This window comes from Microchirus variegatus (assembly GCF_963457635.1).
Source record: "Microchirus variegatus genome assembly, chromosome: 11".
In the NCBI taxonomy this organism is placed as follows: Eukaryota; Metazoa; Chordata; class Actinopteri; order Pleuronectiformes; family Soleidae; genus Microchirus; species Microchirus variegatus.
Genome location: NC_139812.1, coordinates 9,445,878 through 9,468,924, shown reverse-complemented (window position 1 = coordinate 9,468,924; position 23,047 = coordinate 9,445,878). Strand labels below are relative to the sequence as shown.

Below are 23,047 nucleotides of genomic sequence, written 5' to 3'. Positions count from 1 at the left end.
TAATAGGCATGTTCTGTTCATTTTAAAACAAAATGTCCGGCACAGCACCTTGCAGCTCAAACAAATCTAAGTAAATAGAAGCAAATGTTCTCCTTCCTTGTAGTGTGGAAGGCGACCAGCAGAGGCCCCCACGTACTACTATATCCATTTTGTTCAATTTCTGTAGTTTGTAGTGTATTTACGTCCTTGATTGTTGTGGCACGTCCACATTTAACAGCAGTTACTATTTTGTCTTAAGATTCATATCGTACTCCAGGTTCAGCCTTTTCTTATTTTATATCATGCACTGTACAAAACCTATTTTTATTATTGCAAATCACATCAGTCCAAATTATTAACCTCCGTAACAATAGTATCATGAATATTACAATTTAAATTCACATTTCAGTTGACACATAACTAATAATAGAAGTGAAAAGAAAGCTGTAGCAGAGTAGCGCTATTCATTGATAAATTAAAGACAAAAGAGACAATTACAGAAATTCTGCTCAAATTGTCTTATGTTGAGAATGATCACAGAAAAGAATAATCAGTGGTTTTAGGGGTTTTCTAAACATTCTTTTGTTTGTTTGTTTTAAATAATAACGTTATTTATTCAAATGTTCGGTGGACTTTTGTGAGCAGTTAATAATGTGTGTTTTGCAGTGTTTACAAATAGAAGAAGCAGACCATCTATGAAGCAGACTCCCCATTCCAATATGGCGGCGACGTTGACGCACGATCACGTGGTGTACGGTACGACTCTGCGACCAATGCGGCACTCCGTCAAGTCTATATACGGAAGTGGGCGTGGCTTATTCTGAACTGGGTTGGGAAAACTCTCAAGCGTCCTGCATCAGTGGAGATGGGCTGAGAGAGAAGGGACTGAACCGACGACTTCACGGACGCTGACTGTCGAAGGGAAGACTAATGTAAGTTTTTTCTGGGACGGTGAACAACGTAATTTCACACGGTCTTGAGTGGCGTTATTGTTTCGCGCAGTTTCTAGGCGCCCGCAAGATTTGAGGCACCGAATGTGACGAGTCGCTAATGTTAGCTAGGTCAGCGTGTACCGTGCACGAAAGCTTATTTTGCCAGAACAGCAGATACAATTACATAAGAAAAGTGAAAAAGTAAAATCGGGAATAACAGTTTTTTAGAGTTCAGTGAATTATTCTAACGTTGTGGCATGAAGTAGTCTTGGTTGTTAATAGCAGGCCCAGTTAACTTTAGGCCAGCGAGCCGCAGTTAACGCAGCTCCTGCTAACACAAGTGTTGTCAGGGTGTTATGTGGTAGTGTTAAATCATTTCATGTTTTCATGCTTCGTCTTGTAGGTGAAGTTATGTGTTATTGTGACTCAAAACATGACATTTCAACTAAACAATAACGAGTTCTACATTTGAATTTTGGTAACCACCACTCAGAGGCTGTCTGTCAAACGTGTGCTTCATCCAAAACCTGATACTTGTCAGAAATTACTCTTATTGGCTGAACTGGAATGACCTGTTACACCTTTGACCTGTAAAGAACGTATTCAATCCCGACCTTTTTCCACTTGTTCCCCCAGTTCCTCTGGTATATCTCACTGATCTTTTCTTAAATAATACATAACTTCTTCCCAATGAATAACATCGGGGGTAAAACAAGGCTGTATCATTGACAGGTCCAGAATGACATTTGTATTGAATTAGGTGTGGGATCATATGAAAATTCACACTTATTATTATCCCTATAATAAATACATTTGAAATATTAAACTTCTGTCCATATTTACAAACCGACAGTGGATCGATGGTATAGCGAGTCACCATTCAACCAGGAGGTCAAGGGTTTCATTCCCAGCTCTGCCCGTCCTCTCATCCTGATGTGTCCCTGCGCAAGACACTTGGGCTATGTCAGCTGCCTGTGACTGGGTATGAAAGTTGTGTGATTGAAGAAAGTGCTGCATAGATGCACTGTATGAATGTGAGTGAAAGGGTGAATGGGGAAAAACACTGCAGTGTATAAGCAGCTATGAGTGGTCACCGAGACCAGAAAAGCTCTACATAAAAATACAGACCATTTACCGTTCATTTGATCCATAAACCATTAGCTTTTGGAAAATGTACACGGATATGGACGTTCAGAAGATGAAGTAATGCTACAAAAATAAAAACTGGTACAATAATGCAGTAATGTTATCAAACATGTGACCTAGTATAGAATATATATTTTTAGTTAACACACAAGTTAAAAATAAAACCTTTATAAATTAATTTCACGGTTATCTTGAGAAAGGAAATTTACTAGCCCAGTTACTGCTTTTATCACACTGCGTAATATTGTCCCATCCCTACTCTGAACTCCATGTTCAGTATCACTCCATAATCACCAGTAGGTGTGGCAGTTTATTTCTTAAATTAACGTTCTTGTAAGATTATTTTAATTGTAGTGCATGTTGAAGTAATTCATATTGTTTTACAACAGTGAACTATTTGTTTTACTGTAGTGGAAACTGAGACTAGCAAATCTCCTTTGAAGTAGTATCATGCTAACCAATGAACTTGAACACAGTAGCTTATCATAGTTGTTGCCAATCACTTCCTAAATAATAATTCAATTCCACAGTACTTGTTGGGTGCTTTGGCAAATTAACACTACCATATATGGTTCTGATCAATAAGGGCCCAGTAACAAAGATCTGCCCTCTGGGAGTTAATCTTGCTTTGTCCTGACCTTGACACCTAGATATGCCATCAGCTGTGTAGTTCATATGTGGGGTAGGTAAGCATGAAAACAACAGGACAAGTTTTCGTCTCCAGTTACTGTTTCCAGCTGTTGTGTTACTGTACTGTTAAGGCAGTGGTCTTGGATCATGAAAGGAAAATAATCACCCTCTATAGGGCTATGCAGCTGGCGCTTACTGATGTTTTATGACTTGTCCTGCGTGACCAGTTGGTTGCCACGTGATGGTGGACAAAGCCTTCCAGTGAATGTAAAGAGTAACTTTACCAGGTGAAATGTTTGTCCTAGAAAGAAGTCTACGTATAATGTAACCTTATCTGACCCTCTCAAGAGTTAGTTTGTTTTTTTAACAGTACACTCAGACAGTAGCAAAAAGGAAAAACATAAAATATTCTCACATATGAATTAAGTATTTCCTAAAATAATCAGTTGCATTTTTCTGAGTGTTCTAATTTTGCACCACGCAAAATAACATTGGTATAACCATCTGACAATGCAATAGTGTCTGGCTGCTTACCCAAATGTTTGTTCAGTATGTCATCTATAGAGAGCTCATTGTCCAACGTTCCACTAGTCAGCTGACTAGTTGCTCTTGTGAATGTTCCTCTCTCACTTTTTGTCCTTTTGCAAACTATTTCTGACAGTTAACATTTCACAAGCTGTCTTTTTGAGATCAAATAAGTCTTAGCTCTCTGATTTCCTTACTGGATCATTTTTGCAGACAGACTGCATCTTCCCTCAAAATGAATTATGTCAACAGTAGCAGCAGAGCACCTTACACCAACCTCATATGGCTCTTTTCCACTACACTATTCCAGCATGACTCGGCACGGCTTGAATGCACTGCATGCATGTTTTGTTTTTTTACTTTTCCAACTGGCGAGCTGAGCCGATACGAAAAGGGACGTCAACTGACTGAGTTTCAGCACTGGAAGAGTCATGAGCATGACAGTAATCAGACCAAACAATGCTGAACTTTAGATCAGTTAAAAAGACCTAAAAATCCTGAAAACATGTGTTAATCTTTAACACACAAGGACATTTCTAAAAGCTCATTATGTGATATGAGGAGTCTTGTGTATTTATTTTAATGAACTGATTCTAATGATTCAGTACACCAAAAAGTAGTGCTGTACTAGTCACTAGTTTGTGTGTCGTGTATGAAACATCACAGCAGTTTCATGCAGCTGCGCCCATGTTGAGGAGGTACTATAGTAACGGAAAACGATACCTTGAGTTGAGCCGAGTCGAGTTGGGCTGGAACTGTATAGTGGGAAAACTGCGCTAACTTAACACTTTTAAGTTTGATTTATTCTGAAAGACAAGAGAATGATTTGGGGGAAAATCCACCTACTCACTTCAAAGTTTACATTTATGCTGGAACTCGCTCCAGTGAAAAAAAAATATTTTAATAAAGGAACATTAAATAATGTCATCCTCAAATATGAGACACACCCCACTTAAAGTTTCAACAAAATATTGTCTTAATTTAGGGAGCCAATATGGCATTGGCAGCCAATGGCAACCTACTACAGTACAGTTGTAATCTTGTTATAGCAGCCAGAAAATGAAGAGGGTTCCTTCTTTAATGCTCATGTACCTTGGCCAATACAGTAGTGACAGTGAGGGTTGAGGGTTTGGATGAACAGCATTCAAAGATGTGCCTGCACTAACTGGTTTTCAGAAAAATGTCCAAACTTAAATGGCAATGGAAGGTAATGTAAATTGATATTTAAGAGCCATTTGTCTGTTGTGGCTAAACACACTGTAAGAGAAGTTACAGTGAACCAAAACGTTGGGGTTATGGCTTGGACTGCTAATGAGCTGAAACTCGATGAAAATTGGCCAGTATACTATAGTTCCATGAAGTTTTTAAAACTTAAATATACCCTTGCTTGTATCAGCCTCAAATGTTTTGCTGTAGAGATGGTAATTTGCCACATGAACCTGAGTAAGAGGCCACTAATTTGCAAGTAATTTAATTAAAAGCTTACACAATATACATGTGTGCCTGTTTATCTTGTGGGGATTTTGTTATTCACTATCTCTACTGTCAAATTGGTGTCACTAAAATGCATAGAAGTGCATGCATATGATCATGTACACAGCACCTTATTTACTGGCTCTCTATACTCTACAATGACGTATCTCACTCCTGCGTGACAATTAGTGTTTGTGTAGTACTGAGATAGTCGCCTCTGACAGCATCGTTCCTTTTTCAGGCCTGTGTGTCAAATAGAATGACTCGGAGAGACGCGGGGTCTAACTGAGATGCTCGAAGTGCATAGTCCATGCACAACAACCAGGCCTTTTGTCCCCGGTTTTCCCCCCATCCACCCACATGGTGCTCATAACATCATGGAGAAAGACCGTCTTTATCTTTTCTTTTCAAAGACTCATCTCACTTGCATATTTTAGGTTCTGTCTGAAAAGACAGTCACTTAAACAGGCTAATGTCACAATATGTCTGCAGTAATAGTGCACTCGCACACACTGAGTATGACATTGAGATACATGCATGTGTATGTTTGACTTTACATATTAATTTTACGTAAGCAGTAGTTTTTTAATCAAGGTCAGACCTCAGTAGGTTAAATTTTACACTTTCTTTTCTGTGAAGCATCTGTGTTTTTTTTTTGACCAAGCTCCAGTGGGTGCTCAGCTGTGGCAGGAGGGAGGGAATAGAAGGGGCTGGCCAGAGGCTTGCCAAATCGGATGAGAGGGCATTTGGGAGGCGATAGCACATAAAGTGAGTGGGGAGAATCCTCCAACAGAAGAGGCACAAGGAAAAGAGAACACGCCAGGGTGGGTGCAGAAGATATAAGAGAGGGTGACAGAGAATAGCATGTGTTACATGGGAAAAAAGAGAGACTTGGAGAGAACGAGAGAGAGTGGGTGAGGCTGATATAAAAGGATAAAGGCGGGGTTGTGGTTTGTGTCACATGATCCCCATGCAGGCTGTAGCCTAGTGAGGTCCAGGTGGCAGAGAGACCATAGATATAGTGGATACAGAGAGAAAGAGGGAGCGGGACACACTAGCAAGGCTCGCCAAAAAGACAACAGAAAATCCTTGTTTTCCCGCCCTCTCCTTAACCCGTTCTCTTTGCACTCTTCTCTGTCTCTCTCTCCTTCAGTAATTCTTCCCGATCCCATTCGCCCTTGCTCCTCTACACTCCGGGCCCAAGCAGGCCAGGGAATGTCCCGGCAGCGAGATGCCTTACGTGGACCGACAGAACCGCATCTGTGGCTTCCTGGACATCGAGGAGAATGAGAGCAGTGGGAAGTTCCTGCGCCGTTACTTCATACTGGACACACAGCAGGGTAGCCTGGTGTGGTTTATGGACAACCCACAGGTAACTATAAAAAGGCTATGCTAGCTTAGCTCTTAGCTTAATTTTTGGTAAATGAATCCTTCAGGTTACTGCACGGGTGAATGTTGATGGTAAATGGATGACTTTTAGCTAACTACATGCCAGCTAATGTTAGTTATCATTGTTTATGGTCGGCTCCCATGCACCTCATGGCTAACTGCAGGCCACTTTTTGAAAAAAAACTGTCTTCATTCATTGTTAACAAAAAGCCAAGTGTAGGTATGTGCAGTGCCAGACAGCCATGCGAAGATGAACAAACTTGTATTATCTAATTGTTGTTGACGGCAATTAGGAAGCACATATTACAGGCACAGGAGGAGTTCAGTGTTAACTCTGTCTGAGCTTCCTCTACCATTAATTTCTTTTAATGGGTTAGAATGAGAAGCGAATGAATTCATAGCGACTGATGAACCAGTTTCTTTTGGCATATTTAGGTTTCTTCCTTTTGATGGGTCATCTTCATAAATTTGGAAATAATCCCTGATGACTTGTGCAGTGTATTGTTAGTGTTTCTATCAGTGGCGCTAACATTAAGATTAAACCAGTGATGCACAAAAATAAAAATTCCTTGACATTGTGGTAATGCACATGCAATCATAATAATGATTAAAAAAACAACAAAAACACAATAACATGCTAATATTAATTTGGGTGTCGAATACTATGGCAACAGTTGAAGCTTTGTGAGTGATGACATTACACCAGTGATTAACATTTTCTTTATTGTTAACCTTGGTGTCAAAGTGTAACTGTCCTATTGGTTTCTACATCATGTTGGCTTGCGATGTAGTGCAGAGTGCATTTTTAAATAATTCAAGAATCCTTTCCCTTTTATAGACTGTTTTTTTTTTTTTTTTACGATGTTAAATCTGGATCCCTGTAGTTTGACAAATTTAGCATGACACTGAATTAACTGTCATGGTATGCAGCCATAATATACAGAATTTAATCTTTAGAATTGACTAGCTTTTCAGAACTTGTATTTGAACTTTTACCAGACTATACATTATTTTTCAAAAGCTAAGCTATAGCAAATTGTTGTTTTGTTTTTTAACTTCCACAGAACTTGCCTGTGGGTACGGATTGCGTTGGTTCACTCAAGCTCACCTACATTTCAAAGGTACACAAATATTACTTCAGAAACTTATCTGAACTAGATTTTTTTTATGTACAGTGCCGTGCAAAAGTCTGTTTTTATTTCTGTCATATTCTGTGAACTTTGGATTGGAATGATGTGACTGAAAGTTTGTCTTAGCAAGCTGTTCATACAACATGTATATGCAATGTTCAAGCATGTCTTGAATAAACATCGCATAATAGACCTTTTTCCCAGCAGATATTTGTCGACATGAAATAGTAGGACAAACACAGGTTACCCAGGGTTGTGCTATTGTGTAAGGTAGAAGCAGTTTTTTACTGATAACTGCATACATGTTTCCTGTATTTTCTGTGTGTGTGTTATAATAAAGTGAGTGAGAATTAATTATACTATAGAATTACACCATTGGTGAAACAACATCTAATGGTGGCTTTAGACTTTTTCACAGTATGGTATATGCTCATTTATGGTATTTGATTGAACGAGCCGCTAACAGTTGTGTTGTTCTCTAGGTCAGCGATGCCACTAAGCTGAGGCCTAAGGCAGAATACTGTTTTGGTAAGAAAACTGTCATTATTATTATAATGTACATGAGTTACATTTAAGGTTTAGCATTCTGCATTTAAGAAATTTACAATTTGTTAAGTGCTTTAAAATTGATAGATTTTTAGGTTGGATCCTTTCAGAACTTGAGCAACCAGACTAATTACTCCCAGCAGGCCCATTTTCCACATTGTACTTCAGATAAACTTCTCAGTTTTAAATATTTATGTGAATAATAAGATGGAGAGAGTGTGAAGTGTTAGTTCGGGTTACGTATGCAGTAAAGCAGAATGCTGTAGTTCTGTAACCAGAGGTTACATAGTGCCAATGCAGGCAATGCAGACCTGTTCATTTTGTACCATCAAAATAAATATGGAGGTTGAAATCCTATATCGTGTAACTTTAACATTAACTACTTCTTCTAATTACTGGTGTATGTTTCTAGTCAAATCTGTGCTTGTGCCTTACATGTATGCTCCTGTGCTCTTGTTTGTCAAAAAAAAGCCCCACTAATGGTCAAATAGGCTGACATTCCCTGTTGTTGTTCTCTAGCCCCTCTTCTCCTCTTCCAGACACACTAGTAGTTTTTGTGTGTGCATGGTCTTCCATCAGTTCCCTTGTTAAGGTTTTGACAGAGTCCTAATTGGAAACAGGTTCATATATGCAGGTGCTTAGTAAGCAACACAATGCAGGATTTCAACCTTGTCTCCAAGATCATACATAGATAGTACATCAACGTCTAACAGGGTGAATGGCCTGAGGAGGTCTGCATAGCCTGTGTTGGCACTATGGAACTCCTCGTTTTGGGTCGATGCCACAAAAAATAACAATATACTACTTCACAGCATACAACACAGTCCCAGACTGTAATCTAAAGCACCTTCGTACTTTTGTATTTTTCCCGGGATAAGTTTTCATTTCTGATATCTGGTATCATATTAGTTTAAAAGCTCCAACAGTGACTACTGTACCTGGTCTGAAGACATGGTCGTTTGTACATAAAAAGTCCTGCTTCAGAGTATTGTTCCAGTATTGTTGCCTTGTCAACAAATACATGTGTTACCGCAACATTTATTTTTATACTGTTGTAATGGACAACACAGTTTGCATACTGCAGGAAGACCCTGAGAGCAAATCCTACTTTGTGTTACTTTAAACTGGGATTTTTCGCTGATATCTTCAAATCCAACTGCTACCCCCTTCCTTATGAAGAATCGGAGGGTGGGGAAGTATTTACAAAGGATTTGTAATGGCCATCACACTTGCACATCTTTTCACAGTAAGAAAGGAGAGAGGGTCCATTGCTGTATGGGATTGATATGTGATGTTGATGGAGATTTTTAAAAGAAAGTGCTGTGTTTGTCAGTAGGGCACATTGTTTTATTGTGTGCAAGTGAGTCACATCTGATAACCACCTCCCAGATTTGACATCCCTCTGCCCAAGAGACCACAACACTTTCACTGTTACTAAGCAATTTACTGCCCACACAATACAGTAGACGCATTCAGAGGTTAATACTGTGGGATTGATTTATGCTGGTCACCTGAATGAGACCAGACAGATTTATTTACTGGGAAGTTGAAAAAGAGGAGTTTGACCAGACATTCAAAAGGATGAATGATCCTTATTGTGCCAGTTTGAGTACTTGTTGCCTTTTATAGCTTGCCAGAGTTGACTATAGGATTAGAGCTTTAATGTAATCTATTCCCACAGCACTGAAAGCAGACACAAGAAGGGTTTGAGCCACAGAATTGAAGGATTTATGTTAAAGAAGGAATCTTTCTTTCACATTTAAAATCACAAATGTCTTTGTGATTTAAAATGTGGTTTGCCAATGTTCATATGGCTAGGAAAGTGTGAGAATAGTATTTGGTGGATGAAAGCTGGGGAGTTTTTCTTTCTTTTTTCCTGTCATCAAAGGGTCTGAGTTCCTTGACTCAGTCATGTTTCTCTTCCAGAGAAATGTGTTCTCTTATTCACATCACAAGCCAAACGCACTGTTAGTCAACGTCACTTCACAGTACATCCTTATACTTGTGCTTTACATGCATGTGATTCATATTAAACAGACTGAATCAGACTGTATAGTTCAGAGTCTAATGTAGTCTGAGTCAGACCGAAGAGGCCTGAATACACTTTCACACTTGCTGGTGTTCCCACTGTTTTTTTTTTATGATCTATTAGTCATCAATGCGGGGATGAGGAAGTTCTTCCTGCAGGCTAATGATCAGCAGGACCTCGTGGACTGGGTCAACGCTCTCAATAAAGCCACCAAAATCACTGTGAGATGAACAAATGAACAAATGCACAAATAAACACAAGACACACAGTTCACCACTGAGTCAGTTTATGTCTTATCTTCCTGGCTCATGTTTTATGACTTGGAGGAACCTTATAAACCTTCCTTTTCTAGAAATATGAATGAGTGGACTGTCAAGGCTCATGTGAGTCAGAGTATGACCAACAGGATGCTGCATTGTTGCCGGGATAAATGATTACTCCCATTGTTCTCTATGAAGACTTCAGCATCCAGAAAGGAAATTAATATAAAACATGTTAAAAGTCTGTCACCTTCTACATACGCAGAGTCTCTCTTTCCATTCTCCTTCTTGATTCTACAAAATGTCTTATTTATTGCTGTGTTAAATTTAAAACTTTACTGTTCTCAAGTGCGATGTATTTGTGTGTGTCTAAGGTGCCAAAGCCTTGTGATGGCCAGCAGAATCCAGAGAACCAAAAGGCTTTACCAGATGTTGTTGGAACCAAGAAACAAGTCTCGTATAGGACAGAGATCATTGGAGGAGTTCCCATTGTCACCCAGACACAGGTGAACTTTTTTGCGTGTATATTATAGGATGAATAATACTGAATACAGATAATTGAAGTCTTAAAGGAAATGAATTGTTCCTTATTGTAAATGGAGAAGCATTGGGTGTTCAAGCGCTGGTTAGAAATCATTTAATCTTATGTTGATTCAATAGTAAATGAATTCATATTAGAAATAATTAGTAGATTAAGTTACTCCTTAAATACAGCTCTAGAAATAATTACCATTTTGGTAAAATGTTTTCACATTTTCTTTTTTCTTATTCATGTTATGAGTTGACCATATAGTCAGGTAAAGCATGTAGTTGGTTTGATTGCCATCTTGCTACACAACATAGCTTTGCCCTCAAACTTTAGAAAAGCTGTCTATGTTGTTTTTTAAAATTTTTACTGGAGAACTTGCAGTTAATAATTCAAGTGTCTGTCACCCTTCAGCATGAAAGTGGAGATGGTGCAGACAGAGCAGAGCGGGACGCCATACATCGCTCTCACAGCCAGCTGCCATACTTCCTGAGCAGGCCGGCTCAGGAACACACAGTCATCAAGTCAGGCTACTGTGTCAAACAAGGGGCTGTTGTGAGTACCTTCCACTGTCACAGTACACAGTAAAATAATTTTTTTACTTTCCTAAATATTGTCACTGGAAACAGTTTCAATTTCAATTTAATTTCTCCTGGTCATATTTAAAAGATTATAGTCATCATTTACCTGTTACATTTTTGTGAAGGGCGAATAGAAGCAATAAAAAGCAGTCCTTCCCTTACCAAACAGTGATTGCAGCTCCAATAATGTACATTTAAAGGTTGTTACTGCCTCCAAATGACTGGATTTCATTCATGACTGTTACATCTGCCCACACCTTCATTTTTACTTGTTGAAATAAAATGCTATTACAAGCAGTAAAACTGTTTTCCACTTGTCAAAAAGTGATTGCAGCTTGATTTTATTCATTGGGTTTATATTTGACTAACTCTATGCCACCCAGTACTCAAGAGCAGTACAACCAAAAAGTGATCCTACATTCTTATTTACAAAATTGTAATTTTTTTCAAAGCTTGTTTGGTCCAGATATGAAAACATTGACGTTGAATGAACATTTGACTCCTGCTCTGAACATTTTGTCCTTTTCCCCCCAGATGAGGAACTGGAAACGTCGATATTTCCTACTGGAAGAAAACTCAATGAGTTACTTCAAGTCTGATTTGGTAATTAACTTTGATAAAGTTAAAAGATGGATGCATGTAGATTGGATTTGCCCTCACAGTCTGCAGCAAATGCACACTTCTGACTTCTAACATGTTTTATCTGCTGTGTGAGGAATTCGCTGCCCTCATTTCACATGTCCTGTCATGCCTTGTTCCCCATTGACACACAGTTACTTACACACACACACACACACACACACACACACACACACACACACACACACACACACACACAATCACTCATACACAGACAATACTTCACGTACTGTACTTGGCAGGGTCTGCCCTTATTTGACAGTTTTATCTGTCTGTTTGGCTATCAACAGGCCCCAAGGACATAGACTCTCTGTCTGTTGTATAAAATGTCCATGTCAAGAAAGTTATAAACAACTTTGCTGCTTCTAGGAACGTTCCCTTTTAGTTTCTATGAAATATTTTAAATTCAGAATATTAGGAATAGCCTTTGCGATATTTATTCTGTGTTTTTCAGTTCCGCTTTGGCTTGGGCTGACTAATTAATTATTAATTTGATATCATTTCTTAACTTTAGGAGAAAGAGCCACTGAGAATGATCCCGCTGAAGGAAGTTCACAAAGTCCAGGAGTGTAAACAGAGGTATTTAACATGTCCCAACATTTTCCCATTTTACAAAAACTTCCTTTTGTCCAAGAGGATGGTATTTTCCTGCTCTGATGTAGCTTAAGATATTCAGTAGATGACATAAATATGATTTGACCTGTTTTTCCTTTTCTTTTTCTTTCTTTTTTTTTTACTTTGTTTGTAGCGACATTATGATGAGAGATAATCTGTTTGAGGTTGTCACAACATCAAGGACGTTTTACATACAGGTGAAGCTTTTTCTACTGTTGATTCTCATACACACATTTTTCTGTTACTGTATGTCAATGTTCTTCACTTTTTTACCTTTAGGGCTGGGCAATAATTTAGTAACGATAGATTGCAATATAATTTTTGTCAATATCACTAATGTTATATCTATGCTGATGTATTATTTTGATTGAGACACAATCCATAATTGCTGTTGCATGTTTGCCTCCGATTTGTGAAATGTTTGTGTTTTCCATAAAGAAGTTTAAAACCACAACAAATCGGTTTCTACGTAGGAGTCATAATCTTATAGTAATTGTCAATATCGACTAATCTTATTGTGATTATGTTTTTGGATATATATCGCCCAGCCCTACTTGCCCTGTGTGTGTATATTTGCCATCTCTCCACTCTATTCCATCTCATTTTCTGCTCCGTTTCCTTACTGATGTTTTCTGTATTTGTGTCTCCATTAGGCCGACAGTCCAGAGGAGATGCACAGCTGGATCAAGGCTGTTTCAGGAGCCATTGTGGCCCAACGGGGGCCTGGAAGGTCTGCTGCCACAGTATGTATCACACACCACACAATAGTTTGGTGCAGCACCACCACGGTATAAAGAACTCGCAATCAAACTGTCTGTCTGGATTTACTAATTCAGAGATCTTGCATGTACCTGTGAAAAAGGGGAATGACCTTTGCCTTGATGTGTCGATTTCATCTCAGGCTATGACTATTCAAAATACTAATTTTGTTTTACGCATGTCAGTTACTGATTATTTATTTACAGTTTCTTTCTTGCACAAGTGATCCAACAACTCATAGCTACAGAGATGAACAAAGAATAAGTATTATTATGGCTACAGTAGGTTGAATATGTTGTTGTCTACCAATATTAAGCTGAATTGTTCAAGACAGATGAATACAGTGAAAACACTTGGGAAGTTAGATTTTGCTGTCTTCTCTGTAAACGTTTACTTCACATCTCTGACCTATACTGTGTTGGAACAGTTGTTACCTGCTATTGAGGAAACAACTTGTATCTGCATTTCTGCAATATTCCATTTCCTGTGTTTGGCACAGCCTGTTCTCCATTTACCACCATACCGTTACAAAGAAGCAGATTTTTTTTTGTTGGCCTTGTGATTTTCTTCATTAGCCACTTTGGAGTTGATAAATGACAAGAAATGAGGGGCGAGGGAGAGAAATGGGGAATCACATGTTCATTACTGCTACTGTACAATAGCTTCTGACTTTAGCCACCAGGGTGTCCCTATACTGAAATTAAACTTAAATATCTCACAAGATAACCACTCTGTTATCTCCTTTTTGAAGCATCCAGCACGAATACACTAGCTAAGAACTGCTTGATATTGAACATTTTACCGATATCCGAAATCCAATATGCCTCTATATATAAGGGGTGTTATTTAGTCTCTTCTTTAGTGAAATTAACATAAAATTTTCCATACTCGTGTCACAGTAGATATAGATAAAAATGTTCTTCATTGTGCAAAATACGTAAACCTGAGGGCACTAGAATAGAAGTGAAGGAGGTAGCATCCTAACTGTTTTAGTCATATCTGATAATACGGTTTAAAGCCAACATTGGTCGATACCGATATTGTATAGATAAGGTTGTGCATCCTTAGTCAGCAGGCTAACATGCTGAGATCTGGGCAGGGAGACTCACCAGGTGTGAAGAGAGAGAATTTAACTGGTTAAATAATCCTGACTGGAAACACAGCCCTGGTTCCCTCTGGTTAGACTGGAATCACTCTCAACACGTCTGTGCATTACAGTTTCCTCTTTCATTCCTTCTCATGCCCTTCTTTCTCTCTTGCTTGTGTTTCTCTCACCTTTTTCCCTCTCTTGTGCCTGGTCTCTCTCTCCCCCTCCCCCCCCCCCCCCCTCCCTCCCTCCCTGTTCCCCCTCTCTCTGTCTGTGTCACATTCTCTCCACCTCCTTTCCCTGTTGGCAGATGGCCCATCTGCTCTAATCCTGCTTTGCACTGTGTTGTTGCAGATGCGGCAGGCCAGACGGCTGTCGAACCCCTGTATACAGAGGTATACGTCCCGAATCGGGGAGTGCAGCAGCACGTATGTCAGCTCGTCTAAATTCCCCCTTGAAACTTTAAGTTCACCTTTTTTAATACTGTTTTCCACTCACTGGCTGGCACTTTGTGGTTGTAGGTATTATGAGGGCAGATCAGATCTGATGGCACATCTGATGCTTTTTTTTTTTTACTTTGCTGAGAACCAACCACACCCTAGTACATATGGCTGTGATAACCCAATGAGCGCTACTTCCTTCACGCCCTCGTGCGCAACGCTTCTCTTATCCACTTCTCTTCTTCATTTGCTTTCCCCCTGCCCGAACTGTCACTTCAAGCACCACTCCATGTGGTTTTATTTTAGTTAGAACAGGTAAAACTGTGAGGCTCAAGATGTGCTTAATTTATTGTCTCTGCTGCATTTGATGATTTTCACCACAAGCATGGAAACTCAAATCAAGCACACCTCAAAGTTTTTCAAGCAATTAAACATAAAATTTGTCATTCAGGTACAGTATGACTAAACCGTTCTAATTTAACCATAACTATTAAAAAGACCTGTACTTCTTCCCTCCCCCTTCATGGCTTTACTTGCACAGCTTTCATGTGTCTTTATGATTATTGATGATTAAATGCATAAATACACGATTACAGCTCATTCCTAAAAATGCACTCTGTGCTTGAACTACTGATCATCTTATCTGCAAGTACCCAAAACCTGTTTTTTTTTCTCTTTGTCTCTAACACTGGTTACATGTGTCTTTCACACCTTGTGTTTCTCTTCCCTTCGTGCTCTGTTATCTCTGCAGTCTGCTGCAGCTGTGTACCTGTCTTAGATGTGTGACATCCTGCCTGTCTCTCCTCCTCCCTCCTGTTCGCTGCCTGTATGTTTTTTTTGTTTCTCTCTTGTTCATACACATAATAAACCTGTTTCCACCTAAACTTCCTATACCTTTTACATGTTAAATGATAATCATTTTACCTGCTTTCAATTGCTATTGCTGAATCCACACGTTCAGAGTTGCCAGAGTTTGATTTACATGTATGGATTAAGTTGCTTAAGTTTGATTTAAACTCCATCGCACAACATTTTTCGAGCTACAGAAATGGATAGAAAATAGTGACACTTTTCTCTCGCCACCCACCTGCAGAACTTTCTTGTGTCGTGGAGATAGTCATATTTTGTGAAATGGGATTGGAAGTCACTTGCTCTTTCACTGTCAGAAATACACATTCTCCCCATGACCCCGGATTTCCACTGGACACGTTACAGCTGCGGCACGTCAGCGGCGCGGTTCTGCTTTGTCCTCTGCCCAGTGTCAATCCCCACCGGGCGCGTTACAGCAGCGGCGTGGTGCCTTGGGAGCCAGCGGTATTCACGGAAGATCCCGCAATAGACTGTGTGTATAAAGGACACAACAACACAGCTTCTTTTCATTCTCCGACGTGGAAGAACTGTTGATCTGGTGTCATAAATGATTTTATGTTTCTCAACTTCAACAATCAGTCTCTCGTCGTACATTATGACTTTCCGAGACGCTCTGATTAATTGACTGTTGACCTGGTAGCACCGGTCACAACGTAATGTTGATGTGAAGCTGTGACAGGCTATATGACCGGCGTATTGTGTTGTATTTTGAAAGGGGGGCGTTTTACTTTGAGTCTGTGTCACACTTCCTGTCTGGTGGGATCTGCTCTGTTGAAATTTACGCGGCAAGCCGCTTCTGGGACGCTGCTGAGACGTGCCGCAGCGTGTCTGGTGAAAATGCTCTCATTGATTAGAATGGAATCGATTTGCAACGGCGACCGTGCCACTGACGTGCCACAGCTGTAACGCGTCCAGTGGAAATCCAGGGTTACGCTTTTGATGGTTTCAGTCAATCCACCGATCAGCTGTTTTCTTGCTCTTCTGTATGTCCTCTCAGTAAAAGTTCTCATCAAATCCTTCCCTTTCCAAACCCCCCACAAAAGTAGCACAGATATGAATACGATATGTATGCCCATGAGGATGATGAAAGACCCAGTTGGGGGTGTGGTTACATGGAGACGACTGAAACCTTTGGCTGCAGCGTAAATTAAAAATGTCGCACGCCTCTTTAAGTTTTGTTGAGCGACAATTATCTAAAGTGTTGTGCAACAGAGTATGAATCAGGCTTTAAAGTGAATTTGTTATAAAATTATATGGTAAGGAATGAGGAGGTCTGATTTTGTTTTGGACCTTTGGATTCAACATAAATCTCATGTGGTTCACCCTTGGAATTTTTTTAAGTCCGTGTAAGAAAGCAGCTTCTTAAATCTTGTGATGCCTATGTTGAACTTAATTTATTTTAATTATCAGCAATTTCACAAGCCTGCTATATTCCAGGATGTCATTATGCTACGGTCACATCATGCGGGAGAAACAGTGTCACGAAACGGAACTTAAAAATGGATATTTGCGTCGAGGTCTATCGAGTTTTACCAACTGCTAATTGGTTACTCCCTTTTCATTTTCACTACCTCTGCTGTGTTTTTGGGTTCTATCTTCCCATGCTTATGTTTTGTGTTTCAGAGATTGAAATCTGACAGTGAAAAGCTGTGAAATAATGTGCAAACACCACCCACTGCTTCCTAAGACACTCTGCTCTTCCACTGCAACTTGTTGAGACTACCATAATTAAAACCTGCTGACACCACTCCCGCTACTCCTGCTAACTCTACTACTCGTACTACTACTACTACTTCTACTGCTACTACTACAGCCACCTTCTCCACTCTCTAGCAATGCTACATTCTTCAGCACCTACATCCTTCAAGCTGCATCAGGCTCCACAGGCTGGTGCTTATTCCAAGTCTGTAACTCACTTTGGCTCCTCTCAATATAATACTTAATCAGGATTTTGCTGATGTTACTAACGATCCATCATTCCGCTTCCCTCTGTTTCCTCCACTGTTTCTGCTGCAGGAATCCTGCAGCCGTTCCACTTTCTACCGCAGCCCCACGGGCCCCCCCGTCCCTCGCTCGCCCATATCTTCCATGTCACCATGCTACCCAGAGTGGGGCACTGCTGTCTCGTGCGGCACACGCTCGCAGCCTGGCGTGGGACAGCGAGCACTTTATGAGCCTGTTGCCACGGCCCAGTCACAGCCACACGCCAGCGCGCCTGTCCCTGCAGGAGACGCGTCTGTCAAAGTGACCTGCGAGCCATCTGTGACTGCCATCACCAACATGGAGGAGTCACCGTGGAGACGGCGGAGCAGCTTTGAACCCCACATGCCCGAATCACCTGTGGACTTGGATGATGCTGACCTGCCAGTGAGTGAGGTCTGAGACCCTGCATTGGACATCAAATTATCATGGATACAAAGGAAACCACACACCACAGTTTAAAAAAAAAAAGAAAGGGGGGCCGGCACTGGTTTCAAATCAAAGCTGCACTTAAGTGTCCCAACACCACAAACTCATCTTTTGAGCTCCTCTGTCAGTGCCGTCAGTGTGAAAGAGAAACAAGTTGGATCACCACTGAACTGCACTTGTGTGCCAAAGACGACTCACTCTTCACCCAACACGACTGCCTGCTGTCGCATTCACACCTGCATATTTATTTACTTGACGTTGTCAAACAAAAACTACCAATCGGATTTACTTGTGCTGTTTTAGATTTCAGCAGCAGTTTTATTCTAACCTGTGCAGTGATGTGTTCAGTGGTGTTTGTGGGCAGAGGAATTTTGTAAACCACTTTGTTCCAAGAAAATAAGGGAGCTTTTAAATGGTGCGAGGTGTTTCCTCATATCTGAGAAAAGTTTTTAGTGATGACTAGCTTATTCATAACCTCTCCATCATCTGGTATAAACAGTGTGGTTCATTCACACTCACGTTTTTTTAACACTGGATTTAGCAGTAGATGCAAAAAAATCTGAAATAATCTAGTGTCTAAAATAGTGCAAGACCAAATGTATTTCAGTCTCATTTAGTCTGATTTAGTGTTTTAGTTGCCAAGTCTTTGTTTTAAAGCTTTTTTTATTTCGGGTTTTTTTTATATCAGAGTGTTGAGGTCAGTTGTTTTAACTGTTTTCAGTGAGTTTATTATTTGACTGTTATTGACTACATGCTCACTTAGCTTGCATGTAAGTGTACACGTAACACACGTCACTTCAGAACCTGACTCGGCATCTTTGCGTTTCAGCATAGCAAACGTTGTGGACTCATGTTTCTGACACTGGATAATTTGGGACAGGAGTGCCACAAGTAAACAAGACATAGGTTTTTTTTTTTTTTGGAATTCATTGTCATAAAAACGTCAGCTTAGTGTTGGGTCAGGTATAGATAATCCTTGTGTCATTGACTGGGTTGTAACTGGTTTCTGTGAATGAATTAAACCTACAGTCCATTGTCGGAAGAGGATGAGACTGAATATACACCATACAAGCATTTTTGATCACAGTTGATCAACAAAACAAGATTCAAGCTAGGACACTTCCGTTGCATGTTAATGATTCTTCACATTGTCCTCTTTTCTTAGTTTTTGTTAATCTGCAGCTGCTCTTGGTGATTTTTGCATAATAGAGCCGTGTGCATCAGAATTATTTTTATATGCTTTTAGATGTTTCCTTACCTTAATGCTCAAACCTGTGTTCCCTTCCCAGTAGCAGGCAGATATTATTTAAAATGTCCCATGTAAGTCCTCCAAAATAATACACACTAATCTTTTGTTAAAAAGTGCCTGCTCCATTTCATCCCAGCAAAGCCAAACTACTTCACCAATGTTCATGTATTAATTGGTTTGATTTGTTTCTATTTATTATGTGGATGACTTGAAAGAAATAAACACTGAAAATGTGCTTCGGTTTCCTGGAGTATAATTCAGTTCCGAGTTTGAAACCAGCACAGTCACTGCTCTCAGGCTTGTTTGTTGTTGTGGAATTCATCAGTGCTTCCTCTGCCCTCTTGTGGTGAGAGGGAAAACCTGCACTGGTTTCACAGCCCTGAACCTCTTATGCAATAGTGCTGTGGAAGTCATTACCAGAGCTGGAATGGTTTTAGTTTTAAGAGTTAAAAAGTTTCTGTGGTAGAAAACACCTGGGACAATAAAGTCAGGAGTAATAAAATATCAGACAATAGGACACTAGAATGTAACAGTAGACCGAGAGAGAGAAATCAAGTTTGTATGGAATTGCAAAAAAGTGGAGTGAGCTGGAAACTGAAACCATTAAGACCATAACTTTCAAATGTTGCCCTTTTTTCTTCCAGAGTGATAAATCATTATGTACAAAATGGACACTATTGTTATTTAGTAAATAACAGACCACATGTAAAATAATTGATCTTCATCACAATAAACGATGTACTTTAGTGTACTTCTGGAGCTAATTCTGATATATTAAAATGTGTTAAAATGGCTGTTGTGCGAAGGGCCAGTTAAGAGCTGCCTTTGGTATTTTGTTTACAAAATGATTTATTACCTCAAAAATAGGGATGAAAGTAACACAACTATGAGAATTAAATTCCTGCAGTGAAAATTTTCTTAGTCTCAATCTTATGATATTTTCCTTTTAGGAACTTATGCAAAGTCTCATCAAACGGTAAAGGAGTAACATACTAGTACTTACGCACAGGACTTGAGTTTGAGTAAATGTAATTCAACACTACATATTCAGCATGTGTTTAATTTTTCTCTCATGCTGATGATGAAGTCCCATAGTGAGTGAGTTCATCCTTGTGTGTTACCTTTGCAGCCTCTTGCCTCATATAGATTTACAGAGTGAGGTCATGGAGGAACACTGACAACACACTGTAAAGCCTGAAGTGACATATTCTGGGCTTCAGTCTGTGCGTGCATTGAATATTGTTAATGTGCTATGCGTGACAAGGGAGTTGATGGAAAAAAATAAAACATCATTTCCAAAAGCTCTGAACTTTGTCACCCATTCCCTCTTAACTGCAAGAGACTGGATTCATCTTTTTTTTTTCCATTTTACGGTTTAAGTAAGATCTATTCCATAGTTCCCTGAAAGAAGAGAACATGTTTGTCATGCTGCACTCTTTATCTTCACAAATATACTGATTTCCCAGCTTGTCAGTGATCTTGTCTGAGCTGTAGGAGATGAGACTTTGGTGTGGCTTCAGGCGTGGACATGAACTCACTCCTCGCCGAGACGTCGTTGCCGTCTTGTGCAGGAAAGAGATCACACAGACCTCAGTGGCATCCATTTGATACGCTTGGCGACTCTGGTTGGAGAATGGGTGTTCCTTGCACATGAGGTTGTTTTCATGTGAACATTTTCCCACCATTTCTCTCCTGTGCATTGCCACAATGTGGAGTGTGATGATGATGATGATGCTGTGGGGCTGCACTATAGTCACCAGCGTGTGAAGTTATGCACCATAGGAATGACATGGTGTTCAACTGGTTGAGAAATGATTGAGCTCTGGGTAAAGAGCACAAACATTCGAAACACTGTTTCCCGCAGCTCGACAAGCCGATCGAGAGAGCATACAACTGCATCCCGTTCCTTTTTTCTCCTTCCCTTTCTAATTGCCTTTTGGATAAAGAGATGTCTGTGTTACCCACAGCTCCATTACCACAGGAAGCCTCGACCCTCTGGTGCCTTCATTACCAAGCAACCTTCACCACTGCACTACATTTAAACCAATCAAAGCACCTCCAATCAATCACATTTGTGTTGAGGCTTTTAACAGCACTGACTTCTCACCTCAGTGTTGAGACTCTTTGATGGCTCATCACACACATCTTGACCTAACACAGATGTGTTGTTACCTACCATTAACACCCAGCAAGAGTGTGTCCTTAACATGCAATTTAAAGATTATTGTGCGGTATTTCCATTTAGTCTGCTGCAGACTTGATGAATACATATTAGGAAAATTGATAAGCATATTTCCACTGGAAGTTATGTTCATCATTATTTAGATATTACAATTCAGTGTTGCTTATTCCCCTGCACACTGTGTGCTCATTACCAACAGAGTTGGGATGCGATTTTAATAAATGAATAAATGATGTTCTCAAGCTAATTTTCAATTACAACATATTTGGCAGCTTATATGTGAATGGACTACATTAACTCCACAAATCTCTCAATCCGCCCAACTTTCTTTTTTTCCTTGTCTGATTTTCCTAATTAGCCGTGATGTTTGTGTGGACGCCGTCAGTGACTAATTAAGGGAGTGGGAAAAAACCTGCAGAAAATAAGCCTGTTGCAAATGTGGAGCACATAATACATCTGAACCACTTGTTTATCTATTTTTATTCATTGGTTTAATTGACAATGTTTATTTTGGTGCATTTTTGTAAATATTGTATACCAGAGATTGGAAAACGTGCTAATCTTTAGTTCATGAACTGGAGACAGTAGTCTCCCTGAGAAACAAGTGTCAGAATAAAATGATTTTAATAGTTCAGCCTTTGGTTACACGGTGGATAATGTGTTTTTGTCTCTGTCTTTCCTGGCAGCCAATGTTTCAGCCAAAAGGAATGTCCGTATCCCTGGGTGTGTTTCAACGATGACAGCACAGTTTAGGGTGGGACAAAACATCGATTTGGTGATATATCATCATCATCCTTCCTCATGTAATACCATCATCAATATGCCAGGGCAAACACTGATATTTTAATGAACAAATGAAGGCACCCTGCCTGTTTCACTCACCAGGCGTCGCTACTTCATGTCTCCACTGGCAGAAGTTACCTGGCTGAAGAAGAGTGTGTGATGAGTTGAGAAAACATAGACTTTATGCACTTTTACATTTCCGTTTTGTTTTCTTCAGTTAGATATCGTGGCGTATCACCATATGATTTGATTATCGCAGAATCGTTGTATCATGATATTATTGGTGGACTGTGTATCACGTATCGAGCCATGTCGTATCCTGTGATTCCTACCCCTATTATAGGCTAAATCATCTCTGATGTTCATATGACCACATGGTAGGACTAGAGGAATGTATGCTGTGCACATAAAACGCATGTGAAATGACAGAGCTGCATGGAAAACATATCCACAATAGACACTTAACATTAAAAGGGACATATTATGCAAAATCTACTTTTTAATCATTTAAATCCTTATATTTGGGACTCTGGAGGTCCTATCAATCGGCAAAGTGTGAAAAAAGATGACTCACTCATGTTTTTGTGGTTCTCCTCAGTCTAAGTACAGGAGATGAGACGCGATGTTGACATCTGCACTAACTGGGTCACAATGCGCTAAATTCCTGGAATTGTTGTGTCACGGAGCGCCACTTTGTTCGTAAAACACGCGAGAGCGCTGGCGAGGGCCAGTGCAGCACAGACTTCTACACAAACTTTATTTTTATCTGTGATTTATCTGTCTGTGGCTGATGTAATTTCCTGTCCCTTAAGTTTTGTTTTACTTTTTTTAAGGTGGACCTAAAGAGATACTACTAAACCCAGTGTTC

General features: G+C 39.9%; 1 protein-coding gene across 3 annotated transcripts; it reads left to right on the top strand.

The window, feature by feature from the left end:
• The first annotated feature begins 813 nt into the window (after positions 1–813).
• LOC310934361 (pleckstrin homology domain-containing family A member 1-like) lies at positions 814–19,364 on the top strand. Of its 3 annotated transcripts, none has more exons than XM_083898059.1 (13): positions 814–911; positions 5,839–6,057; positions 7,139–7,195; positions 7,687–7,732; positions 9,903–10,000; positions 10,414–10,545; positions 10,980–11,120; positions 11,681–11,749; positions 12,300–12,364; positions 12,534–12,597; positions 13,054–13,143; positions 14,601–14,674; positions 17,573–17,939. In XM_083898059.1, the coding sequence occupies exons 2-13, from the start codon at positions 5,917–5,919 to the stop codon at positions 17,802–17,804; spliced, it is 1,209 nt and encodes a 402-aa protein (XP_083754185.1). In that variant the 5' UTR covers positions 814–911; positions 5,839–5,916; the 3' UTR covers positions 17,805–17,939. The 3 variants fall into 3 exon arrangements, with proteins under 3 accessions (XP_083754185.1, XP_083754186.1, XP_083754184.1); XM_083898060.1 differs by lacking the exon at positions 17,573–17,939 and adding an exon at positions 14,768–15,049; XM_083898058.1 differs by lacking the exon at positions 14,601–14,674 and having other exon boundaries at positions 17,573–19,364.
• The last annotated feature ends 3,683 nt before the right edge of the window (positions 19,365–23,047 follow it).